Source organism: Microtus pennsylvanicus, chromosome 1 (genome assembly GCF_037038515.1).
Source record: "Microtus pennsylvanicus isolate mMicPen1 chromosome 1, mMicPen1.hap1, whole genome shotgun sequence".
In the NCBI taxonomy this organism is placed as follows: domain Eukaryota; kingdom Metazoa; phylum Chordata; class Mammalia; order Rodentia; family Cricetidae; genus Microtus; species Microtus pennsylvanicus.
In genome coordinates, this window is record NC_134579.1 from 50,908,475 (window position 1) to 50,930,373 (window position 21,899).

General features: G+C 36.8%; 1 protein-coding gene across 1 annotated transcript in view; it reads left to right on the forward strand.

Moving 5' to 3' along the window:
• Myh15 (myosin heavy chain 15) overlaps window positions 1–21,899 on the forward strand; it is a 128,413-nt gene that overhangs the window by 29,487 nt on the left and 77,027 nt on the right. The window contains exons 15-21 of the mRNA XM_075945110.1: window positions 3,664–3,840; window positions 4,823–4,955; window positions 8,837–8,904; window positions 9,796–9,883; window positions 12,178–12,295; window positions 13,099–13,222; window positions 16,267–16,403. Of these exons, the coding sequence (XP_075801225.1) occupies window positions 3,664–3,840; window positions 4,823–4,955; window positions 8,837–8,904; window positions 9,796–9,883; window positions 12,178–12,295; window positions 13,099–13,222; window positions 16,267–16,403 (845 nt within the window). The remainder of the gene's footprint in view (window positions 1–3,663; window positions 3,841–4,822; window positions 4,956–8,836; window positions 8,905–9,795; window positions 9,884–12,177; window positions 12,296–13,098; window positions 13,223–16,266; window positions 16,404–21,899) is intronic.

Below are 21,899 nucleotides of genomic sequence, written 5' to 3' on the forward strand. Positions count from 1 at the left end.
AAAAATGTAAATAAATTCCATATATCACTATAAACTTGTTAAAAAATGATAGAATAAACCAACTGTGTTGTGGTAAGTTGTGTGTGTGTGTATGTATGTGTGTGTGTCTATTTTATGATTAGAAATAAAACAGAGCTTCAGACCAGCAAAGGGAAAGATTTAACTTTTAGTAACTGTCACTTCTCACACCTGCTTACACTGCTTATAAGACATTACTTTCAAGTAGAAAGAGGGATATAGAGATGCTTCACCCTGTAGTGGGTCAGTGTTATTATTTGACCTGAGGTGTAGGCGGAGACTACCTATTTGTTACATTTCAAGGGGTGACATATACTTGATTAACAACAAATTTCCATTCATCTCAAAGTCGATATTGACTTCAATGGGAGCCAGGGACCAGGGGCTCTTCAGGTGTGTGTTCAGCTCTGTGTGAATGAGCACTGCCCCTTGTTGTGAGGCTTTGCAACTGTCCTCTTGTTAACAGGCCTCTTCCTGGGAAATGCTTGTGTTTTTAAAGGATTCATTCCAGATTTCTATAAGTGCTGACTGTTGGTATATAGGAAAACACATGGTATGAGATGGAGTTCATTTTTCCAAGAGCTTGAATGGGTCCTTCAATTATTTAAGTTACGGTATTCCACTTTTCTCCATCCTGCCTTCTTGATAGTCTTTATTTTTCATTTTGCCAAGAACTCACAAAATGAGTGTTTTATGTATAAAATAGGTATCTATTTTACATGGAATTCTTCATGCTGACAAGACCTTTTTAAGCTGCATCTCGAGTCTTGGGATGCAGGGAGATGCCACAAATAACTTTTGGAATATTGTTGAATATACTTTCTATAAAATGTAGGTAGGCTCTAGATCTGATGGAGGAGGGTCATCTGTCTATGTGTTACTTTCATTGGTAAATAAAGAAACTGCCTTGGCCCTTTGATAGGACAGAAAATTAGGTAGGTGGAGTAGATAGAACAGAATGCTGGGAAGAAGGATAGTGAGGTCAGATGCTATGGAGCCAGCCACCAGGCCAGACATGCTGAATCTTCCCCAGTAAGCCACCACCTTGTGTACTATACAGATTATTAGAAATCAAGTTGTGAGAGTTAGTCAGTAAGAGGCTAGAGCTAATGGGCCAAGCAGTGTTTAAAAAGAACACAGTTTCTGTGTAATTATTTCTGGTAAAGCTAGCTGGGAGGTGGAACGCAGCTCGCCCCATCACTACATAGGTCCATGAGCATTTTTTTAAAAGATAGAAATGCTGAGATCTGTTAAATGGCTCAGTGGGTAAAAGTGCTTTACAGAAGCCTGACAACCTGAGCTTGATCCGCAGACCCCATCTAAACCTGGAAGTAAGAATTCACTCTAAAAAGTTGCCATCCTATGGCCTCTGCACATGCATTGTGACAGATGTGTATACACCTTCCCATCTCACCCATGCACATGTGTGTGTGTGTGTGTGTGTGTGTGTGTGTGTGTGTATGTGTGTGTGTAATATTAGAGTGGCAAATAATTGAAACCTTTATCTTTAAATACCTGATGAATTATGTGGAATAAGACTCATTTCTGTGGTTCTAGTGAGATATCCAGAACAAGGAATTTTAAGTAAACATAAATTTTGTTTTAATAATAATCCAGTGCCTTGATCTGGTATGGCCTCTATGCATGGAAACATAAGCAACTGCCCTCATAAAGCTGATTGCTCTTTGGGGTGACAAGAGAGGAGGACTTGATTGGGGGAGGGGGAGGGAAATGGGCCGTGGCAGGGAGGAGGCAGAAATCTTTAATAAATAAATAAATAAATAAATAAATAAATAAATAAAAAGAACAAAAAAAGAAAGCAGTTCTGATGGAAATTCAAGGATCAATTAAGAAAGTTAGAGTACATATACGTAGTAGTTTGAAGGTTAATTGCCCTGTAATCTCATAGGGAATGGCACTATCAGAAGGTGTGGCTTTGTTGGAGGTGGGCTTTGAGCTCTCTTATATTCTCAAGACATGCCCAGCTTCTCAGACCACTTCCTGTTGTCTGTGGGATTAAGATATAGCTCCTTTTTCACTCTCAGCTCCTTCTCCAGCACCATGCCTATCTGTATGCTGCCATGTCTATGTCCCACCATGACAGTAATGGGCTAAACCTCTGCAAGCCATACAATTAAATGTTTTCCTTTATAAGAGCTGCCGTAGTCATGGTGTCTCTTCACAGCTATAGAAATTCTAACTAAGACAATCTTCAGTGTCTCCTCCAGACTCAAAGAATAAAAAGGGTTGGAGAGAAACATAAGTCCTGTGCTCTTACAACAAGCAATTATGTTCTATCTTAATTGTTATACTTTGAACTCCTTTCACCTGTTTCTCTGACCACGCATTGCATGTCATTTTTGGCTATGTATTTTATAATTGGAGCCAATGTCTAAATAATATTGTCATATCTTTAATGATCTGAAATAGGGAGTTGATCTTAGAAAACCTTTCAAAGTTATTTATAGAGTGGATAGGTAAATAATGTTAATATAAAAGAAATATATAAATATCACAACCATCTGAGATTTTTCCTTGTTTGCCAAGTATGTTTTCCCTGTGCATATGGTTTAGTGGAAGAATCCCTTAGAAATTGTTCGGATTGAAAACTTGTCTTACATCCCTTATTTTCTTCATTAGGAAGTTGTGACATAGTTTTACTTTCAGCTACATCACATTTGAAATGACTTCTCACAAGCTCTGACACCATTTCTCGGCAGACTAGGGGCAGCCAACTATGATGGTATTAATCTAGCCTGCAGTCTGGTATTACTGAAACATTGCCACTTGTTCTGTTTCCATATGCTTCAGGAAATGAGCAGGTAGCAAACAAGTTGCCAGGACTACTTAGGAAAAAAATCTGCGTAAGGAAATAATAACATATTCTGTCCCATCTCCTTGTATATTCCTAAAGCCCTTTAACATATAAATAAAACATGGTTATCTCATAAATTTCCAATATGCTGACTCCTACCTTAAACCATTTTCCCTTCAAAAACAAATCAGTTCACATTACTGCATGCTTAATGTCTCCAAAAAGGCTTTTTATTACATTCAAAATCCAACCATCTTACCACAGCCGGTAAATTCTTTGGGATCCAGCTGCATTTAACTTTGTGATGCCCAACTCTGCCCACCCCCTCCTGCCCCACCTTATATTCTGGCTGGCTTTGCTTGGATCACACTTGCTTTGCGCAGGATCTTAGTCTCATAAGAGTCTTCTACCTTGGGGTCTCTGCTATCTTCATTTTCCTCTTTCTGTGCCAGAATGCTTTAATCAGATGTTTCTGGGTTGTTTTCATCCGGGACAAAGAGGTCCCTGCGCCTTCATTCTCAGTCTTTGTACTTCATACAGTTTCTTCAGAGTGCCTATGTGGACCTAAGTTAATTTTTCCAGTTATCTGTTTATTTCCCTATTACTCCTGCCCCACCTGCCTGTCATTACAGTGTGCAGCTCACTTCTGCCCCTGCCTGTATCAATATGACAATGCAGGTAATAAATAGTTAACAGGACACATGTGTTCTGTGCAGGGAAGAGCATCTCTTGGAGCATCTAATTTTATGATGAAAGGGCTATATTGATGTGTTACTGGAAATACTCTGTTTCTCGTGTTTTTAGAACTCACTTTCATCCCTCTCCCACAGCCCATGGGCATTCTTTCCATCCTTGAAGAGGAATGTATGCTTTCTAAAGCCACTGACAAGACTTTTGAGACCAAGCTCTTTGATAACCATTTTGGAAATTCGCCCTACTTCCAGAAACCCGCATCTGCTGAGAAGAAATACGAAGTTCACTTTGAACTTGCTCATTATGCTGGAGGGGTGAGTTAGTCCTAGATTCCCAGGCCCATACTTTCTGGACTCTACATCAAATGGACTTGTCCAAACCCTCAGCTAATATTTTAGTACTGTATATGTTAAATGATGAGATGAACAAATACATCTCCGTGCCAGTGGAGAGGTGGTGATATCATTTGGTGCTCATGAAATGAAACATCCACACGACAGTGGCTTAGGCACAGAGGTCAGAAATCTCACTCAGGCTCAAACCAGGGCTGCTGTGAAAGGCCTGGAGATCATCCATGTTATGGGACACCTCCCCTCGTTTGTCTTTTTTTTTTTAATCATGTAAGTGATTTCAAATCACCTTTTTAAAAGACATGATGTGGAGTGGTGGTCTCTAAATTTTAGTCAAAATTTTTCTAATGACCCTTATTGCCTCTACATTGACACATATGTCTTTTTTTTCCCCTTCTTGTAGCCAGTGATTGCAAGAGGGTGGATATATAGCAAATGGATGATAACAATATACCTCAACCTACAAATGACCTTCCATGTGTCCTCAGATATAGTCCTCTTCTTGGTGTCATGGAATATAGTAATAACTACATCTAAAATATTGTTGTGTTTGTTAATTTTCTTCTGAGTATTTAGTATTTGTCAAGAGAATAGATTTTTTTCTACTGCCACCAATGAAAACGTGTCGATGTGAATTGATTCTATCAGAGATAAAGTCCCATCCCTGTCCCTTTTTCTGTCTTTTCCCTTAAGTTTTTTTTTCTCACCCATTACTTCTTTCTCTGTCAATTCTTTTGAATTTTACTTTTCTTTGAAAATGTGAAATTTAAAAATCTCCCTGGGCTACAAGATGGCCTTCTGGAATGCTACTCAGTATTGTTACTAAATTAATACTAAATAAAACCACTTGTGGGTTTTTTAAAAAGCAACGCATACATTTCCTTTTTCAGTGTATGAATGTATACCTTTTCTCATTTTGTTACCTGAAACGCATGTCTTTCCAAAGGTCCCTTATAATATCAGTGGTTGGCTTGAAAAGAACAAAGACATACTTAACGAGACAGTGGTGGCTCTCCTTCAGAAGTCCTCCAATAAAGTCCTGGCCAGTCTCTTCACAAACAGCTTCCTTTCTGGCAGTGGTAAGTTGGTCTCCATTGAAGTTTTACCTCCCCCTGAGAACCGGTGGATGAGGTGACTTTTATAACAGTCCTTTCTGCTTTCTGTGATAAAAACTTCTGCTTTCTGTGAAGTCCTGTAGTAGAGGGTGCATGGCCAATTCCTGCTTTTGTTTAGACTTACCTACAAAGAAAAAACCAACAACACAGCTTGATGAAATGTTTGGGGACAATAATAATCCTTAAATATATATCAAGAGACTTATCTAAGTTTTGCAAATCTTAATTGACTTTATTTGCAATTCTAAATTGGTTGACAATCTGAAACAACAAAACAAAAAAACCGGATTCATATTACACCATGCCACCACACGAGCAAGAGGTGCTCTTCGTATCTAGAGACAAGAAAATGATGCATAAAACTGGAAGTTCTTGAGACAACTTTGTTGATTATAGGTTCGCATTTATCTTAGGTGAATATGGTTTGAATAGTTGGCTGACTATTTTTGATTAGTGTGGGAGGTCCTTCTGTATATGTGTTGCTTTATTGGTTAATGAATAAAGAATTTGCCTTGGCCTGTGATAGGGCAAATTAGTGTGGAAAACTAAACTGAATGCTATGAGAAAGAAGGTGGAGTCAGAGAGAAGCCATGTAGCCCCACTGGAGAACTTTACTCGGTAAGCCACTGCTTTGTGGTGATACACAGATTAATGGAGATGGGTTAGTTTAGGATATGAGTTAGCCAAAATTATGCTTAAGCTTTTGACCAAGCAGTGACTTAAAGAATATAGTTTCTGAGTGATTATTTTGTGGTCTGGGCAGCCGGAAATAAACAAATAGCATTTCCCAACAGATTAGGACCTGGCAACTTGCTCAGCGTTGGCTGTAATTTGCCAACCAGAGAAACATTTGAGATCAATTTAAGAAGTCCTAAGGCAGCTTTGGGCCAAAGTTTTTCTATCTGTTTTCTATCTATCTATCTATCTATCTATCTATCTATCTATCTATCTATCTATCTATCTATCTATCTATCTATCTTCTTTTTTGTTGTTGTTAATACAGGTTGAAAAATCACAATATTTCCACTGTGTCTATGAACTTTATTTATTTTGCAAAATGGGAACTGTAGGTAAATATTAAACCTGTCTAGTTCAGATTCCCTCAGCACACATGGGATGGAGTATACCAGCTATTCTTTCAGTAGGGTGTGCACTCTCACTTCCTAACATTCTCTCCTTTCTATTATTGTATACCCAGCTTCACATTAATTCCTGGTCTTTCTTAGCTTATTTTAGGTCTCCTGATAACATGGTCAAGAAATAGATGTAGAATTTAGCATTTATTGCATTTTTTAGTGCATAACAATATAATTAAGGAGCAAACATAGCATACTCTGGTCCTGTGCAGAGGAGAGAGAAATGAAAGTGTTTGTGTTTTGTTTTTGTAATTTGGAGACAATACAGTTGCCTAATTCTACTTTTAGCATTTTTTTTTAAAGACTGTGTCTTGACAGTGACTGATCCCAGATTTCTTACAACTGGCACAAGTACTGTGTCCCCCTTTGGTCTGTGTCTTCTATTGTGCCTGAGTTGGTGAGGCAGTGGCTATATAATTTACACTTCTTTTTCTTATTTTATTGAGCTATATATTTTTCTTTCCACCCCTCCTTGCCGCTCCCCTATCCTTCAACCCTCTCCCATGGTCCACATGCTCCCAATTTACTCAGGAGATCTTGTCTTTTTCTATTTCCTGTGTAGATTAGATCCATATATGTCTCTCTTAGGGTCCTCATTGTTGTCTAGGTTTTCTAGGGTTGTGAATTGTAGGCTGGTTTTCTTTGTTCTGCATTAAAAAAAAACTTAGCAACTTAGGAGTGAGTAGATATGATATTTGTCTTTCTGGCTCTGGGTTACGTCACTCAATATGATGTTTTCTAGCTCCTTCCATTTGCCTACAAAATTCAAGATGTCATCATTTTTTCTGCTGTGTAGTACTCCATTGTGTAAATACACCACATTTTCCTTATCCATTGTTAGGTCGAGGAGCATTAAGTTGTTTACAGGTTCTGGCTATGACAAACAATGCTGGTATGCACATAATTGAGCATATGTCCTTGTGGTACAATTGAGCATCCTTTGGGTATATACCCCAAAGTGGTATTACTGGGTTTGGAAGAAGGTTCTTTCCTAATTTTCTGAGAAATCACCACACTGACATCCAAAGGGGCTGTATCAGCTTGCATTCCCACCAGCAAAGTGTTCCCTTTACCCCACAACCTCTCCAGCATAAGTTGTCATCAGTGATTTTGATCTTGGTCATTCTTACAGGTGTAAGATGGAATCTCAGAGTTGTTTTGATTTGCATTTCTCTGATGACTAATGATGTTGAGCATTTCCTTAAGTGTCTTTCAGCCATTTTAGATTTCTCTGTTGAGAGTTCTCTGTTTAGGTCTGTACTCCATTTTTTATTGGATTATTTGTTCTTTTGACAATCAATTTCTTGAGTTCTTTGAATATTTTGGAGATCAGACCTCTGTGTGATGTGGGGTTGGTGAAGATCTTTTCCCATTTGTAGGCTGCCATTTTGTCTTGTTGACCATGTCCTTTGCTTTACAGAAACTTTTCAGTTTTAGGAGGTCACATTTATTAATTGTTTCTCTTAGTGTCTGTGCTACTTAGGTTATATTTAGGAAGTGGTTTCCTGACCACACATAGGAGAATCAGAGCAGGCATGGCCAGATAGTTGGGAGGGGATTTGGAGTTTCTGTCTTCAAGGTGTACTGTATTCTTAGCACACAGAAGGAAAGAACTATGTTTAAAAAAATTTACTCTAGCACTTCTTATAAATAATTCCTTCTAAAATTCTAACTCATTCTCACATTAAGTAGTCCACAATAGCTATACTTTCTCTTGGCAAATTGATAGATTTTTAGATCAGAGTTATAGCTTAAAAATGAAATGTCAGGTAATTGTATTCCCTATTCAAAGGTGGGGAATTACACAGAAATCATGTAATCCACTTAGAGGACCTGAGCCTCCCAAAAGGACATTCATGATTAAATTTCATGACATGTTCTCTATAAAGTTACTATTGAGGTGCAGAAAATATGTGTTTTAGTTTTCTGTACTGATATGTATCCTGCAGTCTCCAAATTGCCCATGGCTTTTGTCTTTTCTGCTGTTATACATCTGAGTGAATCGGGACTGCACAGCTGTTTACAGGATATTTGACTTAGTGTAGATTATTTTACTTCAATAATAAAGAATGGGGAATAGATTTGCCTTTTTCATAAACCTTGAAAGCAAAGCATGTGGGTGTTGCCATAAACAGTCAACACAGGTAAATAAAAAGATAAACATAAAAAGGCCTATCATATCACACAGGGATGACTAGTAGTAATATTTCGTTTGCATATCTCCCAAGATTCTTCATTTGCAATCACTTATAACCTAACTGTGCTTAAACCTAGGCATACACACTCAAGATAATGATATTCAAAATAGACGTTCTGTAACTTCTTCTCTTAAAATAAAACTAAATTTTTTCCATATTTGTTATATTATCTACATAAATTATTTTAAAGCTGGAGTATTCATTCTACTGTATGCATGTTTATTCATAAGTTAATGTTTTTTAATAGACTTTTCTTAATTTCTCTTTTGCTCAAATTTTTCCACAGTGACTAGATAATATTTGCGTGAGTATCTTTATATAGCTTTCTGATTATTTCTTTAGGGAGAAGCACTTTAGGCATGTTTTTGAAGGATGTATGTATTCTCAAAGCTTTTTGGTGCATACTATCATGTTTTAAAACTTGGATGAATTTGCTTTTATCAACATGATGACAACACTATAGATTATAGAAAATGAAATTTCTAAACCATTTTTTCTTTTTCTTTTTAAGCTACACAGTTTGGTGAGAAGGCCCGCAGGAAAGGAGCATCATTCCAATTGATTTCATCTCTGCATAAAGTAACGTACATTTTAAAATTAATTAATCGTTACTAGTGTTCATGTGTGTGATGTGTGAGCACGCATTTCATAGCAGTCATGGGAAGTCAGAGAGCAGCTTTGTGAGCTCAGTCCCCTTCCACCTTTATGTGGGCCCTGGGCATCAAATTCAGGTAACTAGGCTTCCAGGGCAAGTATGTTTACACAGAGAGCCACTTCTTCAGCCTTACATAAAGCCACTAACGTGTGGATAAAGCCATCTTGTTATTGTGAATGGCTTTAGAAGTCACTAGTGGTGTCCTGACTAGGTTCCATTTGTCAGCCTGTACTAGTCCTCTGGCTGATGTGACTGTTGGCTCATAAAGGCTCCCAGTGGGTAGAGCTGCCCCCAGGCAATAAGAAGATAACGCACATCATTGTCCACCTCTCCAGACTTTGGCTCTGTTCTGCTTTTAGAGAGGACCACTGTGGTACACTGAGTGTGTGGAGTCAAACCTGAGGCTGAATTCACACCATTGCCTTTTCTTCTGTTCTCTATCCTGTCCCCTTTACTCTTAAATGTTTTAAATCATCTCAGATTGTGATTCTGTACAATTTGATCTAAAATAAAGGCTTTAAAAATAGAAAACTGAAGAAATGATAAGCAACCCTTTTCACTCAGCTTCAAAAGTTACTGAATTCAAATTCAAAGTAGGTGGAAATGACTCAAAACAGCACCGTGACTGTCAGGTAAGTATTGACTTGCCATAGGAAAGAAAAGAATGTGTTTGGTAAGCATGTAAAAATGTTGAATTCGTTGTCTCCCTGTTGGTGCTTTCATTGAATATCAGATTCAGCTGACAGATTTAGACTTTCTGAAGTTCTTTTGCAGCTTGCAAAGTGATTTTGTGTTTATTTTGGCTTTTATTTTAGGAAAACATAAATAAATTGATGACAGATTTGAAATCAACAACACCTCATTTTGTGAGATGTATAAATCCAAATATGAACAAAATGCCAGGTAAGAACTAGACATTTTTACAATTTGCAGTAGGAAATATATCTTAGTTCATTCAGCCTTGTTGAATGTACTTTAAAGAATTATTTGCTATTTACTCTATAGAAAAGTAGATTTCCATATAGAAAAATGAAAGGAAGTCAAATTCAATGTCTCTGGAACCTTCCCCAGGCTGCTGTGAATTCAGTTTTAGGTGGCCACAGAGAAAGACTTCCTAAAGTCGGCTCTAAATGAATTGATCTTTGAATTTTAGGTGAAAACATGGGTGCTTCTCTTCTATTTCATTCATTAAAAAGAGAAAATAATCTTAAATAGATTGAATAATCAGTCAGGATGATATTTTGGCACATGAATAATATTTGGTTTACATAATCTAAATTGACCATGAAGATCATTTCAGAAAATGTTAAACATTTTCTCTAGTAATCTTTCCAAAATTAGTATCTTCTCTTTGTATGCCCATTTCCTTAGTTATGTACATCTTGATGGTAGACACTGTTGTAATGAATTAATGACATCAAGAAGCTGATGAGAGGACAATGCTCATTTTCCCATTTTCAAAACTACTCAGGCAAATTTAATTCTCTGGATCCCATTCCTTAGATCACAGTTCAAAGGTTTCAGTCAACTCTTTGGAATATCAGTATCCAAGAGCTTTAGTTCGAGTTGTGCAGACTTACAGGGGCCCATATGACAAGTACTATGTCTTCAGTCCATCAAGCATCCTTGGAATTCATACCCTAATTGTGCAGATTATGATCTGTGTGGCTCTGTATTATTTTTTGCTCTTATTAATTTACTGTAATTACGAACCCAATCTTGACAGACTGGGACCTAATTAGGGAGACTGTGATGCCAAGTAATGTTGTTATTGGAATTTTTATAAGGGGGACATTTCAACATTACATGTTTATTTGTGTATATACACACATATATAACTTCATTTTTTCTTATAAATTGAGTTCTCTGTTTTTATTTGTGTGTGTGTATGTCATGTTTTTAGGACTAGAATAACACAAGACTTTATGCAAGCTAGTCAAAGATGCTATCTTTGCTACATTCCCAGATCTTGACTAGGATTCTGAATGCATCTAAGTGTCCTGCTTCAGTCTAGCAAAGAACACAATTAGTCACCTCTGACTTTTGGAACACTTATCCTATTATAAGATGACTTCAATGGAATCAATGCAAATTTCAGCAAGTTTTCAAAACAAAAGCTTCATGCTTTAAAACAATCTTTAATATGTAATGAAGGGAATGAGTGGATTTCATTGTAAAGTGTCAGAATCTTCTAATCCCTCTTGTTATAAAAGATCTTGTCCTGTACATAGGATTGGAGTATAGACATAGGGTTTAGCTTATATCTGTGATCTGAAACATAGTTAGAGACACAGCAAGCCTTTGTGAAAGGAGTGGTCCTTGGCTTTGTCCAGAGTACTCGATGAAGGTCAGATACACTGGCTTCTTGGATGGTTTTTCAAAGGCTTCCACCAGAGATTCTAGCTGACAGCTATAGAAGGGCTGCTTTTGTTGAACAAAGTGGTGACAGAATACTGCACTATAGAATAAATGTAGATATTGACATCTGAATAGGGGAATTGAATTGGTAACAGAAGTGGTTCTCCAGCAGCTGTGTGGTAATGGTGTCTTGGAAGGGTTTAGAGTGAAGGGTTTACAGGTCAGATGCTATATGATGACTTTAATCAAGGCAGACATCATTTGAGGTTCAGAAAGTCTGAACCTGATGTGCTCCTCTGTGTTGAGTGTTTATGTATGTACTGTTTGTTTGCTTGCTGTCCTCCACTCTATAGCAGAAGAGGGAAGAAAGAAGGCCTGAATGTGGGCAAATCCACTCTAGGCATAATGCAAACAGAATTTTGTGGTTGGTCCACCTTCTCCTTTCTTTCTACTACCTTCCCCATTTTGTAGTCTCTCCATCTCCTACTGGAAATAGCAGCCCACTTGAGCCCTAATCAGTTTCTCTTGCTGCTTTCAGTTGGCAAATGTATCTGATGTCAGTCATTTGCACACAGCAAAATACATGATTTTTTTTTATTTTCCAGGAGAATGTGCCTACCAAGTCTTATCTACCAGTTTGTTCTACATTAAAAATCATTCTAGATAAATCAGATCTGTAGAATCCTTTCTAGTAGGACAAGTGTGGCTGGAAGTTAGTGAGCACCTATGAACACACGTATTTCACACTGAATTCAAACTTTCTTTTACTACCAAGGTGCAACAATAAAGAGAGTATTTGATGTTTGAGAATGTTGAGTCCTTGTGTCCCTCTCTTTCAGGTGTATTGGACCCTTTCTTGGTTCTCCAGCAGCTACGTAGTAATGGTGTCTTGGAAGGGATTAGAGCATGCCGTGAAGGGTTTCCAAGTCGGATGCTATATGACGACTTTAAGCAAAGGTAGACATACATTCGAAGTTCAGAAAGTCTGAAGCAGTCTCTTTTGTTTCCTCTGTATTGAGTGTTTATGCATGTACTATTTATTTGCTTGGTGTACTCAGTTCCATAAATTGTGGTGATGAGACACATGCTGAGAGAGCTCCATATTATTTGTTCTTAAATTTAATAGCTATATAGTGCCCTTAAGTCTCCGTCAGTGGATATTAGACCAACATACAGAAGAAGCATATATGGAATGAAGTTGGAAAGCCTGGAGTGCATCTCTGAAATCTGTGTGCTTCATGGTAGCTGTCACCCAATGAAGCTGTTGCATTTTTAGCAACAGTGAAAAAAGGATTCAGTAATGTGGTAGGAGGCAGGGGAAACATCTTTGCTTTCCACGTCCTGAATTTGAAAAGTGAAAATTATAATCAAGACAGTTCAAGAAAAATGTGAAAGAGCAAGAAGAGCACCTGTCTAGGAACTGAAAGGCACGTGTCTACAGTTCACCAACAGGGTGAAAAGCTTTGGCAAAGTCAATTCAACCTCTCCGTTTCTCTGTCCACATACTAGGGCTACTCAAATGTTCCCCCTTTTCCTCCTCAGTCCCCACTTTCCCAGTAAAATTAACTTGATAACTATAACACTGTAGAGAATATAATCAGACCCATTGGACCGATTGCTGATAGCATCTTCACTGTTGTTGCCAGGATTTGTGTTAAGAGTCGAACAGATTGGAAGGGGAGCTGGAGGTCTGATCTAGCTTTCCCTTCAGAGTACTCTTTGTTTGTGTCATATGATCCTCTGGTTCCATTTCAAAATAGGTACTGCATTCTAAACCCAAGGATATTTTCAAAGAGTGAGTTTTTGAGCAGCAGGAAAGCAGCTGAAGAAATACTTGGCTTCTTGGCGATAGACCATTCCCAGTACCAGTGTGGAGTCACCAAGGTAACCCAGAAACATCAATGCATTTGGGAGGAGAGTGGGAGCGAAAAGCATAAAATTTCAAATATTGGTAAATGCTTAATTGTTAAATAAGTTTTTCAGTTCTTGTGACTGGAAATATTACAGATAGAGGCCAGTTCATCACGAAGACTTGAATTCTGCTTGAGAAAGAAAATCCATTGTTACTCAAACAAGTCTAGATTCTATTTACATCATTTATTTCAGTATTGAGGGTTAAATCTAGGGCCATGCACAGTCTAGTAAAACACTTCCTCTTTGAATTACGCTCCATCTTGCATTTAAATTTTTATAGCTAATTGCCTAACCAAATTCAGGCCAGTATGTAAAATTCTGAATTGACCTTTCTGTGCTAGAAAACAGAGTAAGAGAATGTGAACCAGGCTCCCAGAGATAACTGCTTGCACATGTGAAATGCTTTATGAAGTGTGCTGAATTGGAAAATAATTATTGCTTGAATAATTTAGTAATTTAAATTTCAATTAGAAACCACAACCAATTTTCTTAAATATGATTAAATTCTACTTTACCCAAGAAACCCACATATTTCTGGAAATTTCTGGTTACTAGGCTTGATATTTTCTGGTAGTTTTTCTTAATGACATCCACGTGAGGCTGACATTTTGAAAGAGGGTGTGAAAAAACAGGGTGAAGATCTGTCTGTCTACTTTCTGTCTATCCATCCTTCCTGAGCTTGCCTCATTATTCTTCAATCTCAGCCTTTTGAGTTGCTAGGATTATAAGTGTCTGCAACCAGCCTAACCTTGCAATATAGTTTTATGAATGTTTCTTTATTTTGAGTACTTAGAAAATAATGTTTATCATTTGTGTTTTTCCCCCTTATATCTCATTGTTTTTGCCTTATGCCACTCATCAGGACTCAAGCTCATGTGAGCTAGTGAGAATCCCAAGTCACATATATTAAGGAGGCTTTTGCTTGTGAATGGGAAAATGAAAGTGCGAGGGACTCATGACAAGACTGGGCATATTTTGAGCAGAGATACACCTTCACAGTTGCTCAAGGTGCCTTTAAGAATGGCCACATGCATTCCTTGATGAAAGTTGCATCTTAGGCAGCTTATTACCTCACCTTGGTTCTTATTGATTATTCTTGGGAAATGCCAAGTTTCTCATATGTAGAGCAAAATTATCTTCTAGTACGTCGGTCAGTAAACTAAGATGCAACAACCATATGGTGGTGTGGGAGGTCCTTCTGCATATGTGTTGCTTTTATTGGTTAATGAATAAAGCAGCTGCTTTCGGCTAATGGCTTAAGAGTTCAGCCAGGCTGGAAGAGATATATAGGCAGAGAGTAGGCGGAATCAGGAGAGGCCATGTAGACCCACCAGAGACTGACACAAAATGTTGGACGGAACTTTACCCAGTAAGCCACAGCCACGTGGCAATACACAGATAAATGGAGATGGATTAGTTCAGGATATAAGAGATAGCTAAAAAACAACAACAACAACAACAACAAAAAACCGTACTGGCTTTGTGGGAGCCTAGGCAGTTTGGATGCTCACCTTACTAGACCTGGATGGAGGTGGGTGGTCCTTGGACTTCCCACAGGGCAGGGAACCCTGATTGCTCTTTGGGCTGAAGAGGGAGGGGAACTTGATTGGGGGAGGAGGAGGGAAATGGGAGGCGGTGGAGGGAAAGAGACAGAAATCTTTAATAAATAAATAAAAAAAAACAAACTTAAGCTCTTGGCCAAGCAGTGATTCAAATGATATAATTTCTGAGTGATCATTTCAGGTCTGGGCAGCTGGGAATGAATGAGTGGGCTTCACCTACAACATGGGTATTTAAAAATTACTTCCAGTGTCCTGTTATTTCTCTTCCACCTATTCCCAGGGTCCCTTTATGCTTTCATGGTTTCTGTGGTTACTCCATGTTGTAAATTCACATCTGAGACTATGGAGCCAGGAATCACAGATAAGAGAGGATATTCAGCTTTTGTCTTTCTGATCTGGGTTACCTCACTCAATATAGTCTTTACTAGCTTCACCCATTTACCTACAAATTTCATGATTTCATTTATTTTGTGATAGCAGAATAGTATTCCATTGTGCATAGGTACCACACTTTCACTGTTTCCTCATTGGTTGAAGGAAATTACTATTCCATTCCTGGGAATAGCATTATCAATGGACATGTTAACACGGACGGGATAATTTTATGGGGTTCCACTCCTACCCAAAGAACCACATGCAGCTAATGATTGCCAGAAGGGGAATTAGCTTCTCTTAGGGATGAGCACCCTTATTGGTTGTCCAATGTAGATTGAGGTGTACTTTGAAACAACATATACACAAATAAGAAAAATGGACTCAGGAAGTTGTGCTTATATATATATTTGTGTGTCTGTGCATGCATGTGGCACACACGTAAATACACACACACACAGAAAGAGGGAGATAGCGATAGATGCCCCCCACAGAGAGTATAACAAAAGAAAAATATGCTATTGACTTGGAGAGGAAATGTGGCAAGGATTCAAAGGATGGAAGCTGGAAGGAAAGGGAGAAGTGTTTTCATTTTACTTCTATTAAAAACATATTGAAAATAAAATGAAACCTTAGGCAGCTAGCTAAAGTCATTTTATATTTAAAAAATTATTTAGAAAAGCAAACAAATATTCAACACAACCATTTATGACCCACCATACCCAAAATGTTTCTGACCTTATCCTTTACAGAGATAGCTGTGAACCCTGCCAAGTCCTTTGCAATGCCGTGTATCTGTAAAGCTTAGATCATGTTCCTTAAACAATATTATTAATCAAGGGGGAATAGAGAACAAATTATCAGGCTGCCAATATGTCCAATATAAAATGTCTTTTATAACCTTTAGATTTATAAAGTTAACTTCCCTAGTATGTAAATTTTACACAATGAATAAAACCTGTACAAAGACATAGGATTGATAAAAAGTTGTCCCATAGATGCTTCAGTTGTGCATGGCATCATTCAGATACTACTGGATTTATCTGATGTGTGAAACTGTACCTGGCTTACTTCCTTTAGGTGTTTTTAAAACTTAGCATTCTGGATCAGTTGGAAGAAAGGAGAGATGAAAAGATATCTAAACTCTTCACCTTATTTCAAGCCAGAGCACGGGGAAAGCTGATGCGTATTACATTCCAGAAGATTCTAGAAGAAAGGTACTAACTCTCTATGGTACTCTCCCACCTCGAGAGCAATTCATATCTTGACCAATGTGATTTTATTTCATTGCCCCACAATAGACTGTGGAATAGAGACTAGCTTCCTTAGTCTGAGTCTTGACAATTTCTTAATATCTGCATACAGAAAAGGCAGTATAAAGGGCCTTCCTGTTTCTTCTCATCTTCTCTTTGGGAAGAATTACAATTTAGAATTATGATATTGAAAGGTGATGTGTTTGACAATTGTGGCAGTAGCACACCTGAAAAGATTGACACACACCTAAATAAGACTTGAACAATGGCAACGTTGACAGACATGTTGACATGGAAAAGGGGAAGTCTTCTGAGGTCCCACCCTACTTAAAGACCTACAGGCAACAAATTAAGCGGGGGGGGGGGGTAGCCTTTCCCAGAGATAATCACTCTAATTGGATATCCAATACAAAGCAGTCAGCTCTAAAGTTCTAGGTATACAAATGGATGCAGCAGGCTTCATTTATATATTTATGCATATGTATATGTAAAACCAAAGAAAAAGAGATATTCAACTTGAGAGAGAGAGAGAGAGAGAGAGAGAGAGAGAGAGAGAGAGAGAGAGAGAGAGAGAATGAGGGAGGATATGAGAGTGGTTGAAGGGAGGAAAAAGAAGGTGAGAAATGATGCAATTATATTTTAATTAAAAAATATGTTTAAAAAAGATTATCAACACATATCCTAAAGCTAACTTTGAAGAGGTATAGTCATGTCGTATGGGTGTGCATGCATGCATGCAAGTATGCTCTGGCCTCTGTTTCTTCCTCTGGCTGAACAACTGTGGGTCCTAATGACTTACAATTATACCTCCCTTATTTTCTTATTACATTTCAGGTAAGTTCAATACAAACATTTATAACTACATTTGGACAACTTGTTATTTTTTCTAAAGTTTTAGTTGAACCATGGAAAGCAAACGAATAAAATCCTTTTTGTTTGTTTGTTTTTGATTTTATGTTTTCAATAAAGGGTTTCTCTGTATAGCTTTGGAGCCTGTCCTGGAACTTGTTCTATAGACCAGGTTGTTCTCGAGCATAGAGAGATCTGCCTGCCTCTGCCTTCTGAGTGCTGAAATTAAAGAGATGAGCCATCACCACCTGGTGCTAATAAAATCTTTAAATAAACGGACCAGGAACAAGAAATTTTGTATTGGTAATATTTTTTCTTGGCATAGTTTAACTTCTAGAGGAAAGCCCACAAGGTTTGGTATAAGTTCCTTGAGTGGCATTTTGTTAATTCTGTTTGCCCAAAAATGATCAAGACCACGAAAAAAAAAAGAGAGAGAGAAATTTTAACTCTTGAGGATCTTTTGTGAGTCTTTTATAGCAATCAGTTTAGCACAGGAGATTAGTTAGTAAAAGACATGTCTTCTGGGTTTTGTTTGTTTGTTTCTGTTATTTTTGTTTGAGAGAGGGTGCTATTAGCCCAGGCTGGTCTAGACTTCATTGTGTGGACCAGGCTGACCTTGAATTTCCAATGATCTGTCTCTACATCTTGAGAATGCTGGGCTCTCAGATGTGTACTACCACCCCTGGTTCCAGTTATATATACTTATGTAAAGCTGTTACTTTTTTCATATTTACTTCCTTTATTTCTAAAATGAGGCCATTAATATCTATTTTCTAAATCATTTATCAAATGTTACTGTAAATTATATAAACATCATAAAATGTAGATACTAATATAGTGAATTCTCATGACACCATAATTAAGGAATATTAATTCTTAACATTTTTATATAATTGCTGACAATTTAAAAATTATTAACTAACACCACTGAAGTCCTTTGTACTTTTCCCTTGATACAAATCTAATTTTCTCCAGATCCTCAATTGGTGTTAATTATTTTTGTCACGTGTGTAAATGTGTAAATAATATAAAAATATGTTCTCATCCTTTACTAGATATACAGATCTCTTTTTGTTGTTTTTGTTTGTTTATTTTGTCTTGTTTTTTTGAGAGAAGCTTTCTCTATATAGCCCTCAGCTATCCATCCTGGAACTTGCTCTGTGGACCAGGCTGGCCTCAAAACCAGGGATTTACCCACCTCTGTCACACAAATGCTGGAATTAAAGGTGTGCACTGTCAGGATCCAGCCTCAACAAGTTTGTACATTCTAGGGTAGGTGTATGTGGATTAGAAATGTTAAAGAGAGTAGACAGAGATACAAAAGAAATACAGACATGTAGGATAGTACCAGGAGGGCAACTCAGTGAATACTGAATACTGAATCTACCTGCGTTTATTTTCCATATGTTTATATACCCTAAACAAAAGGGGCAGGAAGAAGGCAAAAGATTGCTTTAATACGACACAAAGGACAACCAGAACCATTACCTGCTTTAATACTGAAAATATCAAGTCACTATTTTCTGAGTTAATCATTTGATGTTTTGGGCAGGATATGCAGTGAATATACCTTATAACAAGTATCCTGTAGGCAGCCACTCCCTATGTCAAACCTCTGGTTTTAGAATAGTGGGGGAACCCTCATAGGACCAAACTATGCCCATTGAATGTGGGTGACAGTTGAGTGACAGTCTGTGGGGCCGCTGGCAGTGGGACCAGGACTTATCCCTAGTGCTTGAACTGTTGTTTTGGAGCTCATTCTTTTTGGAAGGATGCCTTGCTCAGTCTAGGTATGGGGGGGGGGGACGACTTGGTCCTCCCTCAAAGTGATGTGTCAGATTTTGTGCTATTTAAAATATCATGTACTGTTCCAATAAGTTATAGTTTTCTAGTGACATTTTAATGATATTTCCCTCATTCTTATATGTAAGAGTTTCTTGAAGATGAATTAACTCCAAATGTTCCATTCTCTGATAAGTTAGTGTCAAAGCAGAGGCATGGGTGGTTCCTCAGAATTTTATGCTGCACACAATTTTAACTTTGCAGGATATTGTTTTCTGATTTACTACTCACCCGTGGTCCATGAGATTCCTCTTGTTGAATACTTTCATGAAAATGTGGTACTTTAGATTTTGATATATTTCTGACATTGGCAAAAGCTGTCATTTCCATTTAAAGGATGATACTTTTTGTAGTCTAAAGTTTTTGATGTATTCTTTAGAGAGTATTCCCACTTCTTCCATTTTCTTTTTGTAAAGCTTTTATTTAAAATAATGAACCTATTAATTTTTTTATTTGTATCAATATATAATATTTCTAAATTAACCTATAAATGCATTAAATAGTAGATCTTTGAAACACAGAACCTACTTTTATTGATATTGATGCATTTTGTAATAATACTACAATGAGTTTTTTAAAAATAAATTGACTGGTCTAAAATTTCATTTAATTTCTGCTGTCTAGTTTTAGACAAATATGATTTTGACCTTGTAAAAGAATTATTGACTGTTTTCTCTTTGCATACATGAAATATTTTACTCCAATTATCTAGCCAATGACTCTTTGGTACATTTCCCTATATTATAGCCTGAATTTGATATTTTTTGATGTATTTCATAAACTTAATGTGTCTAGACAAATTATATTTTTCTTCTGGAGTCAGTTTAAGAATTATTTACTAAATATGTATTATTTAATATTACAAATTATTTGTTTACACTACGTATTACTTAATTGTAAATGTTAAGCATTTACTATGTCTACAAGTTTACTCATAGAAAATAATCCTTATTAATTCCTAGGCCATTATACCTAGTATTGTTTATTTTGCTTTCTTTCTTTTATGTTATGTGCATATTTATTTAGTGTATGAGCTGGATAATTTTTATTACATTTTCCCCCTCAACTTTATTAATTTGTTACCTCATTTTTGTTTTTTCGATTTGTTTTTGGCTTATTCTTTACCTTTTCCCCGTGTTTTTGAAGTTTAATTGACAAAATTATGTTTATGGTATACAATCTGAGTTTTCATATATATGCATGTTGTGTAATGATTGTTGCAATCAGGGTAATTACTTTATCACCTTATATAGATATATTTTGTGTGTGTTGAGAGCGTTTAAGATAAACTATATTTAACGAGGTATGGTGCTGCATGCCTGTAATCCAACACTTGGGAAATGGAGGCAAAAGGATTAGGAATTCAAAACTGTCTAGATTACAATATATACTGTATGTATTATATATAACATATATATATATATATATACATAGAGTACATATACACACTTATAGATAAATATATATCCATATATACACACATACATATATTCTCAGAAGTCGGCACATTTGTTACTTTTCTTATTGTTGTGATTAAATATCTGAGAAAAAATCAGTTTAATGAAGGAAGGGGTCTGTTTGGGCTTGTTTTTTTAAAGAGGTTTAACTGAGCAGAGAAGATTCAGCATGAATGGTACCACAGGTGCCAAAGCCCTAGACTCTCTTTTTCCTGCCTACAAAGACATCACCACCCACCCACCCAGCTCACGCTTCTGCTTCCGCCTTCCATTGCTATGGACTATAAATACCCAATCAAAAATGATGCTGCAATAGTTTTTAAATTTACAAGCATGAATTTTTCTCCATGTATTTGGCTCTTCTTCATTTCCTTTCATTAATTTTTTTCTTTATACAGATATTTTTATCTCCAGGTCTTATTTATTGTGAGGTAATTTATTTTATTATGCAATTATAAATAGGATTATTTTTATTTTTCTCTTTTCTGTGATTCATTAACTGTGTAACTGTGCTGGTTGCACTTGTTTAAACTCTCATTATATATATGGTGGGAATAACCTCAAATTTAGTCTTAATTAAGGTCTGTATTCCAAGGACACGTTTCAGACCATGGTTTCTACACTTTTGAAGATAAACCACTCTGTCAGAGGCTACATTCATTTATCATGGAAGTAGAATTAAATTCTTAAATATTTCTGTCAGTTCTATTGGGTGCATTGTTAGAAATGATGTAATTTTGGGGGCTAAAATATGGTTATTGCCTTTTGTCCCTATTGTGAAGTCAAAGCCTTTGATACTAGATAATAAGAATCTAAGTTCGCCCTGCAAACTGTAGTTATACAGAGCAGAAACTCTTTGCTTCTAGGACCTTCTGCAAGGTTGAGTTTTAAGAAAGTTTGCAAACATCTGGATGTACAAGTTTACAACCTTCTCATGTATTTCCAGTCTGCATGGCTCTGCTGTTCTCTTCCCACCCCTGTGTTACTGAACAGTTATGAGCATACCTTCTCTAGTTGAGTTTTCTTGCTCCTTCAAGCTTCCTGGATCTGAGTGTTCTTCACTTAGTGGCATGTCATAGATTTCTTGAGCTTTCTTCATTCTTTTTAATTGTTTTAAAGAAATATAAAATGGTCTTACTTCAAAAGACCTACCTTCAACTTTATAAGGTTTTCCTTATCTTTAGCTTAGTGTGTGGCTGAAGCTAATCAGTTTTAATTTTGGTTTTACTGAAAAATTTCTCTGGTTCCAAGACTTATTTTTAGTGACATCTTTCTTTTTATGGAAATTGTCATTCAGATCAAAATTTATTTT